The 23,868-nt window shown below is 45.3% G+C and overlaps 1 protein-coding gene across 1 annotated transcript in view; it reads left to right on the top strand.

The window, feature by feature from the left end:
- Positions 1 to 16,268, top strand: part of EMP2 (epithelial membrane protein 2) — a 36,372-nt gene extending 20,104 nt beyond the window's left edge. The window contains exons 2-5 of the mRNA XM_024571652.4: positions 2,991 to 3,105; positions 5,279 to 5,369; positions 9,622 to 9,768; positions 12,500 to 16,268. Coding sequence (XP_024427420.1) covers positions 3,028 to 3,105; positions 5,279 to 5,369; positions 9,622 to 9,768; positions 12,500 to 12,687 — 504 coding nt within the window. The 5' untranslated portion in view covers positions 2,991 to 3,027 and the 3' untranslated portion in view covers positions 12,688 to 16,268. The remainder of the gene's footprint in view (positions 1 to 2,990; positions 3,106 to 5,278; positions 5,370 to 9,621; positions 9,769 to 12,499) is intronic.
- The last annotated feature ends 7,600 nt before the right edge of the window (positions 16,269 to 23,868 follow it).

Genomic DNA, 23,868 nt, shown 5'->3' with positions numbered 1-23,868 from the left:
TTTTTATTGTGAGGGTCAGAAACACATCTCTTTGGAGACAGCGTATGTTGGCAGCTAAGAATGACGCGGGCCTAAACAAAGGGGGATTTGTTCTTTTTAAAAGAATTGGAAGAATCTGAGCTAGTTCCCTGGGTCCTTCCAAACGATGATGCACGAATCGCAGCTGCGACCGCCCAGACTGAGCTTTGCAGGCACACAGGTCGTGGCTCATTGCTAATGAACCCTGCGCCTCAAAGAATGGCCTTGGTCAGGGAAGAAGGGAGTGAGAGTGAGCAAGGGCAGAGAGGAGAGTTTACAGATAAAGGGTGGAGGGTTTTGTGCAGTGCCACTCTCTATGTAGGAGAGTTAGTATCAGGAAAAGGTTTTAATGATTCTATTTCAGAAATATCAGTGGATGCTCCAACTATTGGGATGACATTTCAATGAGAGATCAGATCTCTACCATTGTTTAAAATATCTCCCCATACATGCTACAACATGGATGAAACATTGTCCTGAGTGAAAGAAGTCAGACACAAAGGACAATATTTATCATTTCATTTATATGAAGTATCCAGAATAGGCAAATCCATAGACAAAATGGTGGTTGCCAGGGACTAAATGGAGAGATGAATAAGAAGTGACTAATTAATGCGTACAGAGTTTTCTTTTGCAGTGATGGAATGTTCTAGAACTAGACAATGGTGATGGATATGCAACCATTGGATATTGTGAATATACTAGATGTCACTAATGATAACTTATGTACATTTTACCTCAATAAAATATACCCCCTTGCACACACACAAATTGCTTTTTAATTACAAATGAGAAATATACAATGGATAAATCTGGTGGACCTTAGCCACTTCATCAGTTAGCATAACCACTAACGAGAAGACTGACATCCTGTGCATCCTGGTGGGAAAAGCGTACACTGAGAAGGACACGTTGCTTGTGTAGAATTTCCACCAAAGGAGCAGCCCCTGAGTCCAGCCATTAGGAAGCATCAGACAAATTGAGGGACATTCGACAAAATAAAGGTCAGTACTCTCATATAATATCAATGTCATGAAAGGCCAGGAGAGGCTGAGGAACCATGCTAGAATGAAGAGACATGACAACAAAATGCATCATCATTTTGGATTTGTCCTCAATCAGAAAAAGAAATAGCTAAGGCCATTATTGGGATAGTTGAAGAAATTTGAATATGTTTTGTAGGTTAGATAATAGTATTGTATTATGTGGAATTTCTTTTTTAAAAAAATCTATTTTATTTATTTATTTTTAGAGAGAGGGGAAGGAAGGGAGAAAGAGAAGGAGAGAAATATCATTTGCCTCTCACATGCCCCCAACTGGGGACCTGGTCTACAACCCAGGCATGAGCCCCAACCAGGAATCCAACCGACAGCCTTTCAGTTTGCGGAACAGTGTTCAACCCACTGAGCCACGCCAGTCAGGGCCGTGGGAAACTTCTTACTCGTGCCCATCTCCTGTGGTTATGCAAGAGAACGTTCTTGTTTTGCAGAGTCACACCAAAATATTTAGTCACACAGAAATATGGTGTAGGCAACTTACTCTCAAAAGATTCAGAATAAGTGTGTGTGTGTGTGTATGTTTGGAGGGAGAGAGACTTAAAAAATGAAACTAATCCACTTAAAACTGGTGCCACTGTGTCATCATAAACAATGAAAACAAGGTCTGATTTGGACTGTATTTTTGTGAGTGAAATTTAAAATTTTATGTTCTATAAAACTTTAGTAATAGTAACTCATCACAAATTATTGGAATGAATGGGGAATGAATCAAGTGTTGATTTCAGGGATTGGTAGTGTTCACTTTTCCAACTAGATTGGTTGATGTGACATCTTTACATTTGCATATCGTTTGGCCAAGATGAAGGTGATGTTTGTGAAAATGTTTGAAATCTTCGCCACCTTTCCCAAGGGTGACTTTTAATCCTTTGATATTTAAATCATTCTTTTGAATGCTTTTTTCCCCAATGTGGTTCGTGTTTACCTTTCTCTTCTTTTATTGCTAACAAGTCCACCTCCGGTAAGTCCTTGCGTATTAACGCCCTTAGTGCCTTCTGAGTGGTTTAGTGTCGCTTTCATCCACTTGGTACAACCCTAATTCTCTTGCAAGATTTCCAGTTTTTACAGTTGCTTCCTACTGTATGTTATTTAGACTATCCAGCCATAGTAAAAATTTTACTCTGAGATCTCAGTTGTTTAACACCCAAAGGCTTATTTCTCAATCACGGTATCTGTCCAAAGTGTGAGGCTTCAATGTGTTGTGGCTGCACCATCCCAACTACTTCCTCAGGGGCAGGGAGCATGAAGAACTCCCACCTGCTCCTCAACCCGGAAACACTTGAGACCAGAACCGGCACTCTTTGCTTACAGCCCATTGGCCAGATTAGTCACAAGGTTCAACCTAACTGCAAGGTGGTCTGGGAAATGCAGTCTTCCCATGCTCCGAGGAGGAAAATTAAATGGCCGCTGTCTGCCACTTGGTACATTTGCATTTTGTGGTCTGATGTGCTAATGAGAATACATATTAAGAGGAGGGGTGTTTGAGAGGAGGTTAATTATATAAATGTCAGATCACTAGGAAGTATTTTTGTATCATGATCACTTCTACTTTATTACTCAGCAGGGACTGTGATAATGAACACTCAGCTCAGAGGGTGAGCTTTCTCTGGTGCTGTGAAAGTCCCAGAGTGTTGCCTGGTGGGCGGCCGATCCGAACAGCATTTTAGCTCACACACAGCGATGCTTTTCTGAATGAGGGACTCTAACTGGTCCTCACCTCAAATCCTCCACAAGGAATATTTGGTGTTTGGGTGCAAAAAGAACAGCTTTGAAAAGAGCTAGACTTTCTCCGATAGTCTGCAAGCAAGCAAAGGCAGAAAGAGCTGTTTTATATTTCCTGAAACCCCATTAAAAGTTGCTTATGTTTTAATTTCAATTTTGCTGTTGACAAATCCAAATTTCTCACACCCTCTTTAGCACATCTCTCTCCCTCGCCCTACCGTGCCCTGTGAAAATGTTGGTGCTTCTGGCTTTCATCATCATCTTCCACATCACCTCTGCGGCATTGCTCTTCATTGCCACCATCGACAATGTAAGTTCCCTTTACTTCTGACTGTCCCAGAACCCCTGGATCCTACAGTCAATAGCAGGATTGACAACTGCCTAAGGTGACTATAATTCGGGGTTGATCTGCCTACTGAGGCATGCCTGTCTCCTTAACCTGAGCCTGAAGGCTCTGGCCTAAGTGTTGGGGTCTGGAACATCCATATATTGGTGGGCAGGGACATTGGTCCTCTCACTCCTGATTCCTCCAGAGAGCCTGGCATGATGCCGTGGTTGTAGGGAGCCATTTGAGGACTCAGCATAAATTCAGCCCTCTCGACTGAGGTCAATGACTCAGTATTGGCACTCTTGCCACTTTGGCCTGGATCATTCTTTGTTGAGGGGCCATCCTGCATACTCTTCGAGGTTTAGCCTCATCATTGGTCTGTACCCCCTAGATGCCAGCAGCCCTCCTACCCCTATTTGTGACAACCAGAAATGTCTTCAGACATTGCCAAATGTTCTGTGGGGGGCAGAATCATCCTTAGTTGAGGACCACTGCCCTAGACATCCCCCCCCACCCTGACCCTGCAACAGGTGACCCATCCCAGGCGATCTCTGCTCCTTCTGCTTCTGATGTCTCCTTTCTGACAGGATCCCTTGTTGCTGGCCCACCTGGCCATGCCCCCCCCCCCCCCCCCCAGCAGAGCCCATGCTGGGAACTTCTCTGACTCTGCCCGTGCTCCTACGAAAACGTTAACTCTTTTCCTTTAGTATCCATCTCTCAGCCATATGGCAGGAATGCACTTGGTAAGTAACTTATTGGCATTATATCCCTCCCAGCAGGAAATAAGCTTTTTACCAAAGGTCCTCTGTGGCTCACACCTCGATACAAACACCCGGCGTCAATCCTGATAATTTCAGACTGCAGCAACATTTGGAGTCAGAAACACTGCTCAAGAAGCTAAAACATGCACCTTACAAGTGGCCATCAGCTCTGCCTCCATACAGTTAATTAATCATCATAACAGTAATAACATAGACCATCAGACCACCAGTCACTTAGAGAGCGCTTACTCTGGCCTGGGCTAGGCCCTGTTTACTGCACCATCTCAGTTGATCCTCACCTTGAGTTTATGAGATGGGTCCTCTCCTAGCACTGCTTCTGATAAGGGAACTGGGCCTCAGGGCAGTTAGGGTACCTGCTGGGGTTTGAACTGCAGTAAGTGGCAGAGCTGGGATTTGACCCATTCCAGACCTCCTGGCTTTATATCCTGTAAGGGCAAATAAGTACGGTGCTCAGGTTTGAGTTCCTGCAGGTTCTCGAAGAACCATCCTGAGTGGGTAGGGCAGGGATCACATTGATGCCATAGGTTAAAGGATTTGCACCTTGACATTATCCAAAGGGCCCACACACGGTGAAATAAATAGTATTGAATGTTCTTTTAGAATTTCCCTTTTCTATTTCTTGCATCAGATCCTTTGGGGTTCTGAAATGGCTGCAGACAGTGAACAGGATAGATAGACATCAGGGGCAGAAACGCTATAAGCCACTGCACTGCCTAATCCTATGGAACACTGCTGTGTATTTATATCACAGTGGCTCGCTGAGAAGACTCAGATGGTCATTCTTTCCAGTCAGTGAGTCACAGGGAATTTGTGAGTTAGGAATTGTGCTTGGTGCTGTAGTGGGGCACATAGTGGGAGCTCAGTGAACCTCTGTTGACTGCATGAATGGGTGGGGGAGATTCCAGGCTTTGCGGGGATGGAAAGCAGAAGGACAGCCTTCTGGGGCAGGTGGAGACAGCAGAAGCACAGAGAGAATCAAAGCATTTGGACTGAAGGCAGGAGAGCATCCATGACAGGCTTCTCCCCTCCCCAATTTCATCCTTTTCTCAAGCTTGTAGCTCTTGTGCAATTTACCACTGTGTGTTTATTACCACCCACTGAGCCTCTTCTTCTCTCCTCCACCACGTGGAGAGACCAGCAGTGTGGACATCACCTGGGTGCTTGTTGGAAATACAGAATCTCAGGCCCCATCACAGACCTCACGAATCAGAATCTGCATTTTAACTGGATCCCTAGGTGGCTTGCATGCACACTGCAGATTGGGAAGCGCTGGTCCCAAACATTCATTTACCGCCATGCCTGACACCTAATTAGGAGTCAGTATTTCATAATTAACATGCAGCCTTTCCCTCTGTTTCCATTTTGTGTTACAGGCCTGGTGGGTAGGAGAAGGATTTTTTGCAGATGTCTGGAAAGTCTGCTTCAACAGCTCGAATTGTACAGAAATCGGTGACAACTACGCAAGTGAGTGTGAGGCTGACGGAGCAGGCTGGATGAAAAAGAGAACGCTCAGGAGAAAGGCTTCCCTGCTGTCCGGCTCCTCATCCTCTCCTTCACCCAGCATTCTGGGAGGGGCCTGGCAGGACAGCGGCAGCCGGAGACAGGAGGGGTGTGGAGAAGGCAGGGGCTCCAGGGGACTCCAATCCCTCCTACGCTGTGCCCACCCTTCTCTGTTTCTTGGCCAAGTGGAGCTTCCTTTCTCATACCTTCTCAGCTCCAGCCCTCATCTAGAATCTTCTCCCCCTTCTCACTTACCCAAGCCTCCCCTCTACATAGCACAGAGACTGTCTTTGACATTTGTGTCACTTGCCTGCACCCTAAGAGCCTTTAGAGCTGGCTGCTTTGTGAGCTGTGTGGTCTTACCTTGGGGCAGGTCATCTGAGTGCCCAGAACATCAATACCCTCAGCTGTAAGTGGAGGTAATAGCTAGCAATGCACCTGCCCTGCCTGCCTCTGTGCATAAGCTGAAGTACACAAGAGGACTTTGCAAATGCAGAAAATTCCATGTAAAAACATGCCATCCACTCCTTCACACTGGAGAGGATGGTTTTATTTTCTGTTATAAAACTGATAGAAGAGGCGCTTTGGGCCCTGGTGCCTGAAAAAATACTGGATGCCCAGTTAAATTTGATATCTCAGATAAACCATAAGTAACTTAGCTTAAGTATGCCCTAACTATTAACATGGGACATACTTATACTAAAAAAAATTATTTGTTGTTTAGCTGATACTCAGATTTAATGTGCATCCTGTTTTTTGTGTTCGTTTTTGCTTGTTTGCCAAATTGGGCAAATCTATTTAGGGGGCAGGGGACCCCGCTCAGTGGCTCCTAAAGTCTCACCTTCCATCAATAAAAATGTCAACACTCATCATATGAGCAGTAAAAATACCAACAGAAGGCATCATTTGCTGAAGGTTTACTGCGAAACACGGGGCTAAGTCCTTTACATAAGTGATCTCATAGTCCTATCCAGCAGGGACCATGGGCCCCATTAGATGGGGAAACTGAGGCAGAGAGTGGAAACCCAAGGTTACACATCCAGGAATGTGCAGTGGAGCCAGGATTTCCATCTAGATGTGATCGATGCTGAAATCTGTGTTTTAAACCACATCATGTTTAAGCCCGCCACACCCTCCCCTGCCCGTCTATCTGCCGTGCTAAGCCTTGACCCTGGGAACAACCATTCTTCCCCATGCTCTGCGAGCCCCAACTGTCGCCAGTGTGTGTGGTCAGCTGGAGGGCTGGCTGTGCTCTGCGGCAATGTTTCCAAGCCTCTATTATTTGTGCTCCATATCCTCTACGTGGAATGATTTAATTCCCAGTTACTTTTCCTTAAAATAACAGGGGTTGGCAAACTACCAGCCAAATTCAGTCCAATTAGATAAATATGGCTTTTACATTTTTAAAGGGTTGTTTAAACAAAACAAAAAAACCCCCAGAAAGCAAAACAAGAAAGTGCAACAAGAGACTACATGGCCACAAAGCCTAGAGTATTTATTGGTCTGGCCTTTACAGAAAAAACATGTCGACCCCTACTTTACAATAGTTCACTTTTTCCTTACATTCATCTACTTCAAAAGGAAATTTACGTCCCTACATAAATGATAATCTGGTCCCACTTGCCATAAAGGAAGGAAAATTTATTAAAAAGGCCACACTGGCCCTGGCTGGGGTAACTCAGTGAGTTGAACACCAGCCTGCAAACCAAAAAATCACCGGTTCGATTCCTGGTCAAGGCACACGCCTGGGTTGTGGACCAGGTCCCCATTTGGGGGGGGTGTGAGAGGCAACCGGTCGATGTTTCTCTCCCTCTCTCTCTACCTCTCCCTCTCTCTAAAAAGAAATAAATACAATAGTTTTTTAAAATGCTACACTGAAAACTAAATGTTACTAAATTCTCACCAGATGCACCTGCCTCTTGAAGGCCCTAGGACTGTTTCTGGTTCTTTCCTGTTAAAAACAAAACAACCACCTAGCCCCAGATATTATCAGGTGTTACAAAAGTGCTAAAGTGGTGGCTGGAGAACTTTTTCTTCAGGCCCTTGGACATTTAAACAAGAGCAAAGTGAACATCCCTCTCTTTAGGTGAGTTTCGTCGGTTGGTGTGCTGATTGTACTCCACCTATACTAAGCTCGATGGCCACCAGCAGAATATTCTGCACCCACCCCCCAGTTTTGAGAAACCCTGTTTTAAGATCTTGCGCCCTTTTTTCCTAAAGCCATTGTCTTAATACGTCCAGATTGTCATAACAGAACACCATCGACTAGGTGGCTTAAACATCAGACATTTACTTACATCTCACAAGGTGCGGGCAGACCTGGTGTCTGGGAAGAGCAGACATTCTTCCTGGTTTGCAGACAGCCTGGCTCTTGTGTCCTCACCTGGCCGAGAGCAGAGAGAGGAAGCAAGCTGTTGTGTCTGTTCTTAGGAGGACACTAATCCCGTTCCTGCGGGCTCCACTCTCATGACCTAATCACTTCCTAAAGGCCCCACTGTCACACTAGGAGTGAGGATGTCAACCTATGAATTTGGGAGGTAACATACACATTCAGTCCACAGCATCCATGTTTTCCGTATTTGCCCCGTCACCTGGGGTGCTTGCTCAAAACACTGACTCCTGGTGCCTGCCCCACTTACGGCATCACAACCTCAGGGAGACAAGCCCAGGAATCCATAGTTTTAATAAGCCCCCAGGTTCCTGGAATTGGGCAAATTTAGGAAGCACTGCTCCAGGCCAGAGGGGCACTCTCCTGGCCCTACATTAAACTTAACACGCCCCTGCATGCCTGATCCCAACACCACCAGAGATTCTGATTTATTTCATTTTGGTGTAGTCTGCCGGATGTCTTTATAACAGAGCTGTAGTTTACACGTAAGAAAATGCAGACTTCTTAAGGTTTCAGTTCAAAGAGTTTTGACAATTATGTATACACCCATGTAACCACCATCAAAGGCAAGATGGAGAACATTCCCTCACCCCAGAAAGTTCCCTCGGGCCCTTTTCAGCTCAGTTCCCAACACCCCTGCCCTGAGGGCAACCACTCTGACTTCAGTCACTATAGTTCCTGGTTGCCTGTTCTTGGACTTCACAGGATTTGATCATGTGGTACGAGGTGGGGGGGAGGGGGGTCTGGCTTTGTTCCTGACTGTAAGCAATGGGGTAGGGGCTCCGTGCTCTCCAGTGATCCTAATATGTAGCCAGAATGCACTAAGAGCCATTGCTCTAAATGTTCATTAAGTACTGGAAATTATGCCTGCCTCTAGTCACTTTTTAGACAAAATTGAAAAAAGAAAAAAAAAAAAGGAAGGTTTTCCCTAGATTTTCCTCTGCAGCTTTGGGCTCTGTCCCTTCACCCATCTTACTATTGCCTGGTGATAACATCCAGCCACTATAAAAAACTTCCTTTGGGGGCAGCCCCTAAAACCCTTCCATGGGTGAGTTCACCCACTCTCCCAGCCTGCTGAGGCAGAAGCTATTACTACTCCCATTTCACAGGTGAGTAAACTGAGGCCCACACAGGTGGCTCCAGTCCCTGTACTCAACCCCTATGTACACTTGCGGTACAGGGCTTCTTCAGCTGTGTCCTTCCCCGTGCAGTGCCCTCCCCCAAGACTGGCTCCTTTCTCTGGTCAAACTCCCCTGTACCAACCTGCCTCCCCTCATGCCCCACTCTCTAAGGCCAACTGAAAGCAACATTACTTTCATTTCCTTATGTAGTGAGAGCAGAAGTTTCACTCTCTTAAATGTACTTTAAGAAAGTCACTCAGTCCTGTGAGCCCCAAGTCCCCGAGATCCCTCCAGAGGTCTCTCTGAAGTGCAGACACCCAGTCCTGACCTGTCCCATCCTGACTTCTTGAACCGGAATCTGCCAGATTGGAACCTGAGAATTTGTACTTTAAAAAAAAATCCCCTACCCAAGAGCCAGGAATTTGAGAGCAGTGACCCAGACCAGGGAGAATGCAGAGCAGGTGGTTCTTGCTCCTTTTGCCAGATAAGGACGCAGTATCGTCAGGTCAAGTGTACGAATGGACACCAGAGGGAGAGGGGTCGGGTAGACTCCTCGGCTGCCCTGTGCTTGTACTGTGCAGACCACAACCTGACACCCTGCACTTTTGTCTCATCACCCCCACTGGAGCTGTCACTGTCACTCTGCACCCCCGGGGGCCCGGGCGGCCCAAGGTCCTCAGTCTTGCGCTTTTGTCCTTCCCCACAGATTACTCCACGATGCAGGCGGTCCAGGCCACCATGATCCTGTCCACCATTCTCTGCTGCATTGCCTTTCTGATCTTCTTGCTCCAGCTCTTCCGCCTCAAACAGGGAGAGAGATTTGTTTTAACCTCCATCATCCAGCTCATGTCATGTAAGTAAAACGACGGGCGTCCTAGAATAAGCACTCCCCAGCTGTCCGTGGGTAGAAGCCAGGAGTGGCATGGTGGGTCAGGATTTGGAAAGGAGTCGTGGGCTGCTGTCCCACGGTGCCACCATAGGACATTTTGTATTTTGGAGTTTGGATTTAGCTAGGGGGTCAGATAAGTCATCCTTCCTGAGCTAGAATCTGAAGAGTGAGTAGGAGTTGCTGTGGAATGTGCTCTGTTCTACAGCAACTCCAGTGTGTTGGTACAGAGGGGAAGGAACAGTGTGTCAGGCAGAGGGAACAGCATGGCCAAAGCCCTGTGGTAGGAGAGACTGAGAGCTGGCTGTGAGGCTGGAGTGTGGAGATGTGGGAAAGGGAGTGGGGGGCTGGTGGAAACTGCTCCAGAGACGCAGCTGAGGCTGGACTTCCCGGGATGTTGTAAGCCTTGTAAGCCTTCCAGGATTGGAGTCTTTGTCCCAAGCTGGTGGGAAGCCATCAATAGGGTTGTTTGTTTGCTTGCTTGCTTGCTTGCTTTTAAGGCTAGTTGGTATTAGAAGTGCACACTTTGGGCCAGGCCTTTGGGGGGCTGGTGGAGATACAGAGATGAACAAGGCATAGCCTCAATCCTGGAGGGACTTATAGGAAAAAGGTGTCTCAAAGCACTTTTTTGTGCTTAATGAATTTACTGAGGCTGAGATCAGGTGAAGAAGCCTTGTGCCACAACATCATCATTTGCTGTTGTTTCTCAGCAGCGAGTTAAAGCTTTCTGATGACAAAAACTGGAAGCCACTTCCATTGTCCTTTCCAGTCTGGAGTCAGTGGGTGGCTTAACAAGGATGAGAAATCTTTGGAGCCAACCTGCTGCTTGGTTCTAACCACCACCTCCTCCTGCTGTCTGCCTCCCAGACTTCATTGCCTGCAGCCCAGGGTCAAGTCCAGGCCTTGGTACATTACCAGCACACTAGGATGATCTGTGTGCATGGGACTATTTTAAAATTGAGTCTTGCATCCCAAAAAAACCCTCAGCCCTGGGCAGAGCGGGGCGATTGGTCACACACATCCTATCCTCTCAGGGCACATTGACTGACCACCCAGGGCTCAGGCAGAGGATTAAAGCATTTGAGTATAAAAGACCCTGGAAGGTCACTTGGTCCCCGAGCCCCAAGTCCACGAGGATCCCTCTGGGCACCTATCTAAAGTGCAGACCCTAAGCCCCATCTTGACCTCTTGAATCAGACTCTGCTAGGTTAGAACCTAGGGATTTGTATTCTCACCATAAGCCCAGTACTTGGGAGCAGTGACCCAGACCCAGTGAGGCCGAGAGAAGCAATGTGACTTGCCCACGGGCACCAGTCGGGGGGGGGGCGCTCTGCTCTGCCTCTTCCTTTACTTTCTTTGTATCTCCCAGTAAGAGGTATGGGTACCCCACTACTCACCCCATTAAAGGCAAGTGAATCTTGTCACTTAACAGGCAGAGGGGGAGTTGGGGAATTACACACTGAAGTTTATTTTCAGTCATATCTCCATTTGTCTATTTGTCACTAAGGCCATTTAGTGAAAACTCGTTACCTTAATATATACCCACATAGGAAAATTCCCCTGATTTTGATACAAGAGTCACACCCTCCTTTCCCATCAACAACTCATTTGACCATTTGCTGGTCCAAGGACCTTCCCCTCCCTCTTCTGCCCAACCCTGCAGTATTTAGACACCATAGCGATCAGTGGTGTTCTGGTGCCAGCAACAGATGCTCTAGCTTCTGAAAGAGATGTGATGCTGGGGCAGCTCGCAAGAAACAAAGGAAAAGCTGAAAACCAGGTCTCGTGTAGAGGATCCGGGCAGCAGGAACTAATGGGCAGTTGCTTCAGAGAGATGCTGGCAGGATCAGTGATCAGTGCAAATCAGAAGACAGTGTGACTTTGCTCTTGATTCAAATCTCCAGGAACAACAGTTTGATCAGCAGAGATTGTCATACACTCAACCCCCAGCCAGACAAGGGCTGGGCACCCTGTTGGATAGTCCTACCTCTGGCCAGGAGAGGCAATAGGTCCTCCAAGGAAAATCAGGGTACTTAACCTCATCCTAGCATTAATGTCTATAAAACAATTAAGATGCTTTTGACTGCAAGTAAGAGAAAAATCCGGGTAACAATGACTTCAGCCGGGAAGACTTTTACTTTTTTTATACAACAGATAGCCTGGAGGTGGAAGGTGACAGAGTTGGTTTGGCAGCTCAGCAACAGAATCACCACCCCCCACTCTTTTCATCCTTTTATGTTATCATCTTCAGAGTGCCATTGATAACACTCTTACAGCCCCCAAAAGGCTGCCACAGCTCCAGACATTCCGTCTTGATCTAACAGTATGTAAAGTAGTATTCAAGGGAAGGTTCAGAGCTGAGTATTTGGGGCAGAAATTGTACAGGGCCTGCAAAGCCTAAACTATTTACTCTCAGGCTGACCACTGGCTTAGATCAATTATGACTCATCCTTTGGGCTGGGCATGAGGCTGCCCAAATAAAAATTGGGTTCAGCTAGCAAGAATGGGAAGTAAAATGGTGATAGGGAGGCAGTGATAATCTGCTGCAAATATTAGTTATAATCTTTCCAACAGACTAAAATAAATGCCTATAATAATAAGAGCTTAAATTGATCTTCCCCTCTGGCCGCAGTCCTCCAGGGTGCCTGGGATGCATGACGGCCCGTGACTTATTGGTGTCTTCGCTTTTTTCTGACAGGCCTGTGTGTCATGATTGCAGCTTCCATCTACACAGACCAACGCGAGGAGCTGCACGAGAAAAACTTTGGTCTCTATGGCCAGACCTCAGCTGGCAGTTACGGCTACTCCTTCATCCTGGCGTGGGTGGCCTTTGCATTCACCTTTATCAGCGGCCTCATGTACCTGATACTGAGGAAGCGCAAATAGACACCAGGAGCTCGGTCGATTTCACCACAGTACAAAATCCGCATTCAGATAACCATTTTGTATATAATCATTTTTTTGTGGTTTTTCTAGCAAACATATTGTTTCCTTTAAAAGCCAAAAAAAGAGAAGAGTTTTTGCATTCTTGAGATCGGAGGATAGACTATGAAGGCTGGAATTCAGAACTCCTGCCCATCTTAAGGTCTCAACAACACAAAGCCAAAAATCCAGCAGTGCTCAAATCCAAACATGTTCAGCAGGATGTTTCTTAACCACAGATGTGATGGGGTAACGAGACCGGGAAAGCCAGGTCTGGGGCACGTCTTCCCCTAGGTTTGGGCCACACAAAGCTCCCCTCCCCTCCCCTCCCATTCCCTCTTCTTTTTGGTGTTAGTGGTGGAAGGTGGGCTGTGGTGGGGGATGCAGGTAAGGGATGAAACCTCCTCAGGTATTTAGCAAAGTTCCATGTGAATAACAGGTATGGACCCTGCTGTTCTGTCTATATCTAGACCATAGCCCCTAATTGCCTAAAGTAGTCTGGGTCCAGAAAATTCCACCCAAATTTGCAGACAACATCACCTGCTTGCCTTAGGGAAGTGTGGGAGGTGGGAAGTGGGGAGTCAGATGTGGGCTCACCCTGAGGCAAAGACTTTCAACCTGAGATCACTAGCACATCTTGTAAAATGCAGACTATCAGGTCCCCTCCCCACCCCTGCCCCAGACCTACAAAATTACAGTCTTCAGGGATGGAGCCTGGGAGCCTGCATTTCTAGCAAGCTCCTCTGTGATGCGTACATGCCTTAAAGTTGAGGGCCACAGCCCCTGGGCCAAGGGAGCAGAGCTGCCTCACAAATGTTAAGGATCTCATCATATCAAGCTGGGGAGGTCTAGACCCCACTGCAGACCAAAGCCCTGATCTCCATCAGCTCTTGATCCTTCACTGTCTCTTCCACAGCACTCTCATCTGGATCACCGGAACTCTAGTCCCAGGCCACACACCCCAATAGCCAGCCACCCTGGCAGGCACAGCCTTCTTACAAACCTAAGTCGGAAGACCTCTCCCTTCTCTTCCTGCCCTGCCTTTTAAGTTGGCTGGGCTTTACTAACCCCCTTTCTAGTGCCTCAGAGGACCCATCCACCATTCATTCATTCATTCATTCACTCATTTATTCATTTATTCATCAGCATAAGTTATGGAATGCTTGCATGCGCCAGGCATGGAGATACCATGTCGAGATAATCTTATTGGGCTCATTGTTTAATGGAGGAGAGATTAAAAACCAATTAGGAAAACTGATTAAAAACTGATGAAGGCTGCAAAGAACACAACCAAGGATTGAAAAGTGAGGCTGGTGGGGTGGGAGGGAACATGCTGTGTGCCTGCCTATCTTTAAATTCTGCAGGAGGCATGGAGGTCAGCCTAAATATTACTCAGCCTGTGCAGATGGCATTTGCTGGGCAGCATCATCTATTCTGCCAAGAGAACATTTACTTCCGTGGAGCATCCCAGAGTCCCGACAGCCATTGAAACGGTGAGAGGAACCCAGATTGTCAAGGTTCTCACTTTAATGGGCACCAGCCCTCTCAGCAGAACCTGCCTTGCCAGCGTCTGGGTGAGCAAACACTCCAGACAATTCTGAGACTATACTGAGAAAGATGGCTTTGGGGAGTTTGTCTTTAGGTGTAAGAGCACCGTGAGATGTGGGGCTATGTGGGTGACCCTGGGGAGCGCCCCACTGAAGAAGCTCTCTGCACCTACTGCCTTTTCCCTCTGGTGTTTTGAGCACGCTGCTGGGGAGGCATGCCTGGGCCGGTGTGCGACCTCTCGGCCGTGTCTCAGAGTGCTGGTGCTACTTAAATGCTTCTGCACTTGACCTGCAGAGTGGCGCGATGTCAGCCCAGTTCCAGTGGAGCTGGGGAGGCGTCTGTTTTGAACAGTATTAGGGCCAGTATGGACTCCTCTTCAGTGCAGGATTAGATTTTTTCTGTCCATCTACTCATTTATTCATTTATCCTTTGTTCATTTTCAACAGAGGACTCCATGCTTACTATGCTCCAGGCACTGTGTGAGGCTCTGAAAACACAGGCTTGAGCAAACCCAGACATCCTCCCCGAGACAGGACACCCTCTCCACAGAGAGGCCACCCGCACAATGCAGGGTCACATTGGGCCAGTGACAGGACAGATAAGGCATGTGGTGGTTAGGAGTGTGTCACACCCTTGGGGTTTACAGGACACTCCATGAGCCTCTGGAGGGAGGTGGGTCTATAGTGCCCCAAGCTTTCTACCCAGGTGGCTTTTCTATAGTTCCTTGGTGGCCACAATGGAAAACAAACAACCCTCAGAGCCAGATATCTGGAAAGTGTAATCCCTAATCAATGCATGAATTTCCTTCTCCAAAGCTTCAGGGGTGCTTGAGAATCTGAAATGACCCCGTGGATTTTCCTGGCTGGTTGCCACTACTGTGTAGCACTCAGCTTCCACAGCCATCGTGATGCTGAGGTTTCGTGAAACGTGAGAGCTGCCTCCGCGCATTGGGGAGGTGGGAAAGGTGAGGGAGAAAATACCCAAATTTCTTACCTGTAGGCAGAATCAGCCCTTACTTGGTGCTTACTATCAGTTATTCAAGAACAACAACAAATAAAATTAACTGAGGCATCCGAGAAGCAAACATTAGGACCAAAATATATTACTGGTAACGAGTGTATTTGAAGGAACTGTAGTTTGCGTGTGTTAGGACATTTTTATACAGTACTGTAATTCTTTCATTGAGGGGCTATGGATGGAGACAGACTAACTCGTTTTGTTATTTGCATTAAAATTACTTTGGGTCTCTGTTCAAATGAGTTTGGAAAATTGATTTGTTGCTCTGAGTCAATGTAGATATTTATACCTGCATACAGGAAAGTTGGAGACTTCCCCCACTCCTCCATACTCTGCTACAGGTTATTTGCCTGTGTGCATCCCTAATCAACAGGCTGGGGTCCTAGGATGCTCTGTATTAACTAATGACGAGGACACCTGGACCCCCATGCCTGTATGTAAACACACTAAACGCAGTAGGTTAGGTAGGAGCTGTAGCATCATTTAAAATCTGCCTGGGTGGGGAATTACTAAACTTGCTAATAATTGAAAGGCTACTTACAATACAGTGCATTGGACAGTTTTGTATATTGGGGGAGCAGTGGTGATAGGGAAATGCAGGGAAAGGCCTAGAGGTTAAGTTTGGATCTTGGTTTGTGGACAAATGTGATTTTTAGGGTAGTTAGATACTTTTTACTCAATGTGCCTTTAAAAATAGTACATTTTCTATGTTTTGTATAATCTGAAACTGTACATGAAAAATAAAGTTTAAGACCAAAGAACGTAGAGAAACGGACTCTAATGTTCCCAACTGTGCCAACATCTAAGTTAAAATGCTGCCATTTTGAGTGGCAGAGGAGTCATTTGGTTTCTAATCAAGGAGATAATGTGGTTTTTACAGCAAGCAGTTGATGTCTGACAGTTTATCGCAGGACAACCTCCACTGCCTTTGCCTCCAATGGGGGGGCGTCCTAGATGAATAACCAGCAGCTGCACAGAACCTGTGCTTAGAAAGGGTCTCACACTTGGTTAATGTTATTAAAACTATTATTGTTTTAAAATTTTTTAAATAAAAGATTATTTACTTATTGTAGAGAGATGGGAAGGGAGGAAGAAAGAGAGGGAGAGAAACATCAATGTGTTTGCCTCTTGAGCACCCCCTACTGGTGACCTGGCCCACAACCCAGGCACGTGCCCTGACTGGGAATTGATCCAGCGACCCTTTGCTTCGCAGGCCGGCACTCAATCCACTGAGCCACACCAGCCAGGGCCATATTTAAATTCTTAATGATATTTCATCAAACAGCCTCACACTCTCATCATTTTGCAATGGTCCCTGCCAATTATGGAGCCAGTCCTGTTTGGTTTTTTTGCCCCCAATTACAGTTTTCATGCAATCTTATTTGTATTAGTTTCAGGTGTACAGCATAGTGATTAGATGATCATACTTAAAGTGTTCCCCCGATATTTCCTAGCCAGTCCTGTTCTTTTGTTTGTATTTAATACAGTCTTCTGCTCTAAAGGGTTGAGTGATGATGAAAATATGACTATCTGTATAGCACCCTCCACTGAAAAAAAGAAAATTCAGCCAGAAAAATAGAGATTGAGAGATCTTTAATTTTTATCTCAGGAATGCCAGAAGTGGTAAAAGCTGTCTATCTAGGGAAGCAACATGTCCTTCTCTCCACACAGGTTGCAAGCTCAGACTTCCAGGGGCCACTGTCCATACCCTTTCTTTCTGGGTTTTTGATTTTTGTCCATGTGGCAGGTGGATGGTGGCACTTAAGACCACTCAGTTTCATATTTCTTCCATTCGGGAAATTTTTCATTCACCAAATTTTTGTGGCCTAGCGTGATTTATCCTGGAGTATGAAATTCTATGTCTGGTTTAGAACTTGCCTTGCCCATCCCTGCAAATCTCCAAATCCTTGGACTCTCCATCCATTTAAATTGTAGGCTTCGGGCAGAAAGAATCTCAGTAAAGCCATCTTTTCTTCCATTTTGCCATTAGATGGACCATGTTTGCCCCAAGACTGACTTTCTCTTGTAGCAGTTTACCGAAGGCTCTAAACAGATGGACTTGGCAACATCTTGATGTGTTTCTCTAGCTTTTTTCTGCTACTATAACATCCACAGGTACATGGTTGGTGTAAAACAGGTGGCAATTTAAACTGGGGTTAAACTGTGGCCCACGGGCGAAATCAGCCCATTGCCTGATTTTGTAAAGTTTTATTGGCACACAGCCACAGCCACTAATTTACATATTCTTCCTGTCTGCTGTCAGAGACAGAGTTGAGCAGTTACAAAAGAAACTAAATGGGATTTCCAGCCAAGATGGAGGCGTAGGTAGAAACACTGTGCCTCCTCGCACAACCAAAAGAAGGACAACAACAAATTTAAAAACAAAAAACAACCAGAACTTACAGAAAATCGAACTATATGGAAGTCCGACAACCAAGGAGTTGAAGAAGAAACATTCATCCAGACCAGTAGGAGGGGCAGAGAGGACGTGCAGCAAGGCAGCAGCTGGTGGACAGGGCGGTCCCACATTCGTGTGCAGATAAACCCGGAGGAACAACTGGGGATCAGGTCAGACAGCACAACCCAGGGTTCCAGCACAGGGAAATAAAGCCTTAAAGCCTTTAACTGAAAACACGTGTGGGAGTTGGGGCAGCAGTGGGAGAAACTCCCAGCCTCACAGGAGAGTTCACTGGAGAGACCCACAGGGTCCTTGAATGTACACAAGCCCACCCACCCGGGAATCAGCACGAGAAGAGCCCAATTTGATTGTGGGTAGTGGGAGAAGTGACTGAAAACCAGCAGAGAGCAAAGCAAGCGGCATTGTTCCCCCTCAGACCTCTCCTCCACATATAGGGTCACAAAGCAGCTACGTGGGTTGCCCCACCCTGGTTAACACCTAAGGCTCTGCCCCTTACCACAAAACGGGTACACTGAGACAAAAAAAGGGGGGGCCCAAATGAAAGAACAAAGCTCCAGAAAAAATACAACCAGGTGACAAAGAGATAGCCAACTTACCAGATGCACAGTTCAAAACACTGGTAATCAGGATGCTCACAGAATTGCTTGAATATGGTCGCAAATTACAGGAAAAAATGAAGGCTATGCTAACTGAACTAAAGGAAAATGTACAGAGAATCAACAGTGATGGGAAGGAAACCAGGACTGAAATCAATGGTGTGGGACAGAAAGAAGAAACATTCAACCAGAACAGAATGAAGAAAGAAGCATTCAAAAAAATGAGGAGATGCTGAGGAACCTCCAGAACATCTTTAGACATTCCAACATCTGAATCATAGGGGTGCCAGAAGGAGAAGAGGAAGAGCAAGGAATTGAAAACTTATTTGAAAAAATAATGAAGGAGAACTTTCCCAATCTGGCAAAGGAAATAGACTTCCAGGAAGTCCAGGAAGCTGAGAGTCCCAAGGAAGCTGGACCCAAGGAGGAACACACCAAGGCACATCATAAGTACATTAGCCAAGATTAAAGATAAGGAGAGAATCTTAAAAGCAGCAAGAGAAAAGGAGAGGGTTACCTACAAAGGAGTGTGCATAAGACTGTCAGCTGATTTCTCAAAAGAAGCCTTGCAGGCAAGAAGGGGCTGGAAAGAAGTATTCCAAGTCATGAAAGGCAAGGACCTACATCCAAGATTACTTTCTCCAGCAAAGCTATCATTTAGAATGGAAGGGCAGATAAAGTGCTTCCCAGATAAGGTCAAGTTAAAGGAGTTCATCATCACCAAGCCCTTATTATATGAAATGTTAAGGGACTCTTCTAAGAAAAAGATAAAAAAAAATGAACAGTAAAATGACACCAAATTCACAGTTATTAACAACTGAATCTAAAACAAAAACAAAAACAAAAAGAAACTAAGCTAACAACTAGAAAAGGAAGAGAATCACAGAAATGTAGATCACATGGAGGGTTATCAGTGAGGGAGTGGGAAGGGGAGAGAGGGAGAAAAGGTACAGAGAATAAGTAGCATAAATGGTAGGTAGAAAATAGACAGGGGTAGGTTAAGAGTAGTATAGGAAATGTAGAAGCCAAAGAACTTATACATATGACCCATGGACATGAACCAAAGTGGGGAATGCGGGAGGGAGGGGGTGTGCAGGGTGGAGGGGAATCAAGGAAGGGAAATGGGACAACTGTAATATTCAAGCATAATCAATAAAATATATTTAATTTAAAAAAAGCTATATGGATCACTAAGCCTAAAATATTTACTATCTGGCCCTTTATAGAAAAAGTGGGCCAAACCTTGGTATAAACCAAATGTTTTACAACAGCAATGTGAGGGCCACTGCTTCCCAGTCTGGAATACAGGTCCTCACTGCCCTCTGCTCTGCCACCTCCCCTCGGCCAATTCCACATTACTGTCCGTTGCTGGTAGCACCCAAATTTAGGATTAGTGTTCCTAGTTGCGAGCAACAGTGGCTGCAGCTGATTTAGACAGGAAAGGAATTTATTAAAAGGAAATCAGCCCTGGCCAGGCAGCTCAGTTGGTGGGAGCATCTTCCCATACATCAAAATGTTGTGGGTTCGATTTCCAGTCAGGGCATGTTTGCAGGTTTGACCCCTGGTGGGGGCCCATTTGGGAGGCAACTGATCAATGTTTCTCTCGCACATCGATATTTCTCTCTCCCTTCCCCTCTGTCAAAAATCAATAAAACATATCATTGGGTGAAGATTTTTTAAAAAAGAGGATATCACGTAGCATGCAGGCTTGGAAGTATGCAGCCAACCACCACACTCCACCCGATTGCTTCAGTCTTTTTCAGAAGAGTTTGGTAAGGAAACGACTGCCATGACGAGACGGCACCACACGCACCAGGAACCTGATGTTACACAGCCAACACCTCCGAGGGAAATCACCTGTGCTATCCCTACTTTTTTGGATTCTAAGCCTGGCTGGATCATGTGACCAGGTCCTTGCTGCAAAGGAGGCTGGAAAATGATTATTGGATGTTTTTAATTTATGTGGTGGGTGGTAAGTTCCCACCCATCAAGGCTCAGAAGCAAGAAAATTCCCCAACAAAGGAAGGAGCTCAGATACTGGGCGGTTGAACAGAATGTGAATGCCCGTTAATCCCATCAGCAGTTCATTCCCTATTTACCCTCAGCTAAGCTAGTGCTTCCCAAACTTTATTCACATCCCACCTATATTCTCTTCTATTTAGGTGTGAACAGCCTGCTCTATTATTTACTGAACATTTTTTCTTTAAATCAACTTTTAAATATAATTATTTATATAAATGTTATATAAATTTATTCAAAATGAAAGTATAAAGTTGAAAATCAGCATTAGGGTGGCATAGTTAAACATGGTACTTAAATCCTCCTACAATCACAACAAAATTACAACTAAACTACAGAACAACCATCATTCAGAATCGCCTGAAATCTAGCTGAACAGAAGTCCTACAACTAAGGATATAAAGAAGCCACATCGAGATGGCTAGAAGGGATGGAGACACAGAATGGGATGGTTTCACACCCACATGTGGCAGATAAAAATCTGGAGGAATATCTCACATAAAAATGTTCCCTTAGAGGAGCGAAGGGACCCAACCCCACACCAGGCACACAGCCCAGGGTTCCAGTACCAGAAAGAGAAGTCCCAATGACTTCTGGCTGTAAAAACCAGCAAGGATTGTGACTGAGTGAGATAGAGGACCATTGGTGTCCCAGGAGATCCTCTTAAAGGGCCCGCAGAGACTCACTTGGACTCATTCCCTCTGAGTTCCAGCACTGGGGCACTAGGGATGTATGAAGAGGAACTGAGTTGTCTGGCATTGGGGCAAGAGCTGGAGGAGCAGTTTTCTCCAAGACAGAAGTGCTGGCAGAGCCCTCCCCACAAAGAGCTGGCAGGCAGGCACCATATCTGAGACTACATCAACCTGGCTCATGCTGTTCACCCTGCCCTGGTGATTCCCTGAGATTCTGCCTCATCCAACTTGTAGGCCCAACCCAAACCATTTTCAGTGTCTTTTCCATACAAAAGGACTGTCTTGGCTCATGCTTTGGATTTTCCTAAAGTCTCTCAAACAAGCAGCATCTGGTCAGTGAGCCACGTACATCTTGCTAAGTGGCCTGAGTCCCAGCACTAGCAGCAGCCTGCTGTGGTTTGCAGCTTGGCCTCTCCTGGGCATCTCCAAGCCCAGCACAAATAACAGCCATCTGCAGATTGCTTTGTAGCTTATGTCAGTGTCCCAGTGCAGGGCAGTTGGCAACTGACCTCCCAGGAGACCCCAAAGCCAGGGCACCAGTAGACAGCTTCAAGACACATCAAAGCACCACCCAACCTCTTCCACAAGGGACACTCTCAATGGGTAAACTCAGCAGGGACCAGAGCCCTGCTGAAGTAAGTCCTGCTCCACGGGGTCAGCCCTGAATAGCTGATCCTCCAGGGTGGTCATAGCCAGTCCTTGCAGCCAATTGACCTGGGGGTAAATCCCTTCCATTGAGGTGCCAACAGTAATCAAGGCTCAATAACAAAAAGAGGGTGTACACAGCCCCCACAGGGTGTGCATCTGGAGTGCCCAGCTCTGGTGGTCAGGGAGGCTGTGCCACTGAACCCTACAGGACACCTACTACATTAGACCACTCTACCAAGCCCAGGAGACATAGTAGTTGTACCTAATAACAGGAACAAACACAGGGAGGCAGCCAAAATAAGGAGACAAAGAAACATGTTCCAAATGAAAGAACAGACCAAAACTCCAGAAAAAGAGCCAAATGAAATGGAAATAAGCAATCTATCAGATGCAGAGTTCAAAACACTGATTATAAGGATGTTCAATGAACTTAGGGACAGAGTAGGTGAATTTAGTGAGAACTTCAACAAAGACATTGGGAGCATAAAAACGGAACTAGAAAACATAAAAAGAACTAGTCAGAAATTAAAAATACACTAAGTGAAAAGAAGAATACATTACAGGGAATTAACAGTGGGGTAGATGAAGCAGAGGATCAAATCAGAGAAATGGGAGATAAGGAAGCAGAAAACACCCAATCAGAACAGCAAAAAGAAAAAAGAATCCAAAAAATGGGGATAGTATAAGGACCTCTGAGACAATTTCAAGCAAACCAACATTCACATTATGGGAGTGCCAGGAGGGAAAGAGAAAGAACAAGGAATTGAAAACCTTGTAAAAAAAAAAATGATGGAAAACTTTCCTAACTTGGTGACGGAAATTGACATATTATACAAATCTTGGAAGCACACAGAGTCCAAACAAGACGAACCCAAAGAGGCCCACACCAAGACACATCATAATTAAAATGCCAAAGGTTAAAGACAGAGAGAGAATCTTATAAGCAGCAGGAGAAAAGCAGTTAGTTATCCACAAGGGAGCTCGCACAAGACTTTCAGCTGATTTCTCAACATAAACTTGGCAGACCAGAAGATATTAGCAAGGAATATTCAAAGTGATGAAAAGCAATGATCTACAACCAAGACTATTCTACCCAGCAAAGCTATGATATAGAATAGAAGGACACATAAACAGCTTCTTAGACAAGAAAAAGCTAAAGGATTTATCACCACCAAACCAGTATTGCAAGATATGTTAAAGGGTCTCCTTTAAGAAGAAGAAGGGGGGGAAAAGATAAAAAATATGAATAATAAAATGTCAATAAAGGGCCTGGCCAGGTAGCTCAGTTGCTTAGAGCATCGTCTTGATCTGCCAAGGTTGTGGGTTTGATCCCTCATCAGGGAACATAAAAGAAGCAACCAATGAATGCTTAAAGAAGTGGAACAAAAATTGATGTTTCTTTCTCTCTAAAAATCAGTAAATTAAAATTTTTTTAACTGGCAATAAATACAAATGGATTAAGTGCCCCAATCAAAAGACATACGGAGGCTAAATGCATAACAAACAAAACCCTCACATATGCTGTCTACAAGAGACTCACTTCAGATCAAAAGATACACATAGACTAAAAGTAAAGGAAAAAGATATTTCATAAAAATGGAAACAAGCAAACAAACAAAAGCTACGGTAGTGATACTTATACCAGACAAAACAGACCTAAAAAAAAAAATTATCAAGCAGAACAGAAACAGACTCATTGATACAGAGAACATTTTGACGGTTGCCAGATGGGAGGTGGGTTAAGGGGCTGGGAAAAAAAGGTGAGGGAATTAAGAAGTACAAATTGGTAGTTACAGAATAGTCACGGGGATGTAAAGTACAGCATAGAAAATATAGTCAGTAATATTGTAACAACTATGTATGGTGTCAGATGAGCACTAGAGTTATCAGGGAGATCACTTAGTAAATAAATTATATACTTTCTAATCACTAGGTTGCACAGCTGAAACTAATGTATAATAATATTGTATGTCAACTGTAATTGAAAAATAAAAATTATTTAAAGTAAAAAAAACAATTAAAAAAATCAGCATTAGTTGTCATAAGAGACCCAATTCAAAACTAGATATGATTAAAAGTAACAATGCATGTTATTGTTTATTACAAACTGTTGTCTGCAGAAGGGTTTGAGCCTTAGGACTGTTCTATCCTAAATAAGAAAGCAGGCTAGTGACAGAAGTGTAAGCATTAAAAATGATCAGGACCA

Source organism: Desmodus rotundus, chromosome 1 (assembly GCF_022682495.2).
Source record: "Desmodus rotundus isolate HL8 chromosome 1, HLdesRot8A.1, whole genome shotgun sequence".
Taxonomy (NCBI): domain Eukaryota; kingdom Metazoa; phylum Chordata; class Mammalia; order Chiroptera; family Phyllostomidae; genus Desmodus; species Desmodus rotundus.
This window is presented reverse-complemented; position numbering and strand designations above follow the sequence as displayed.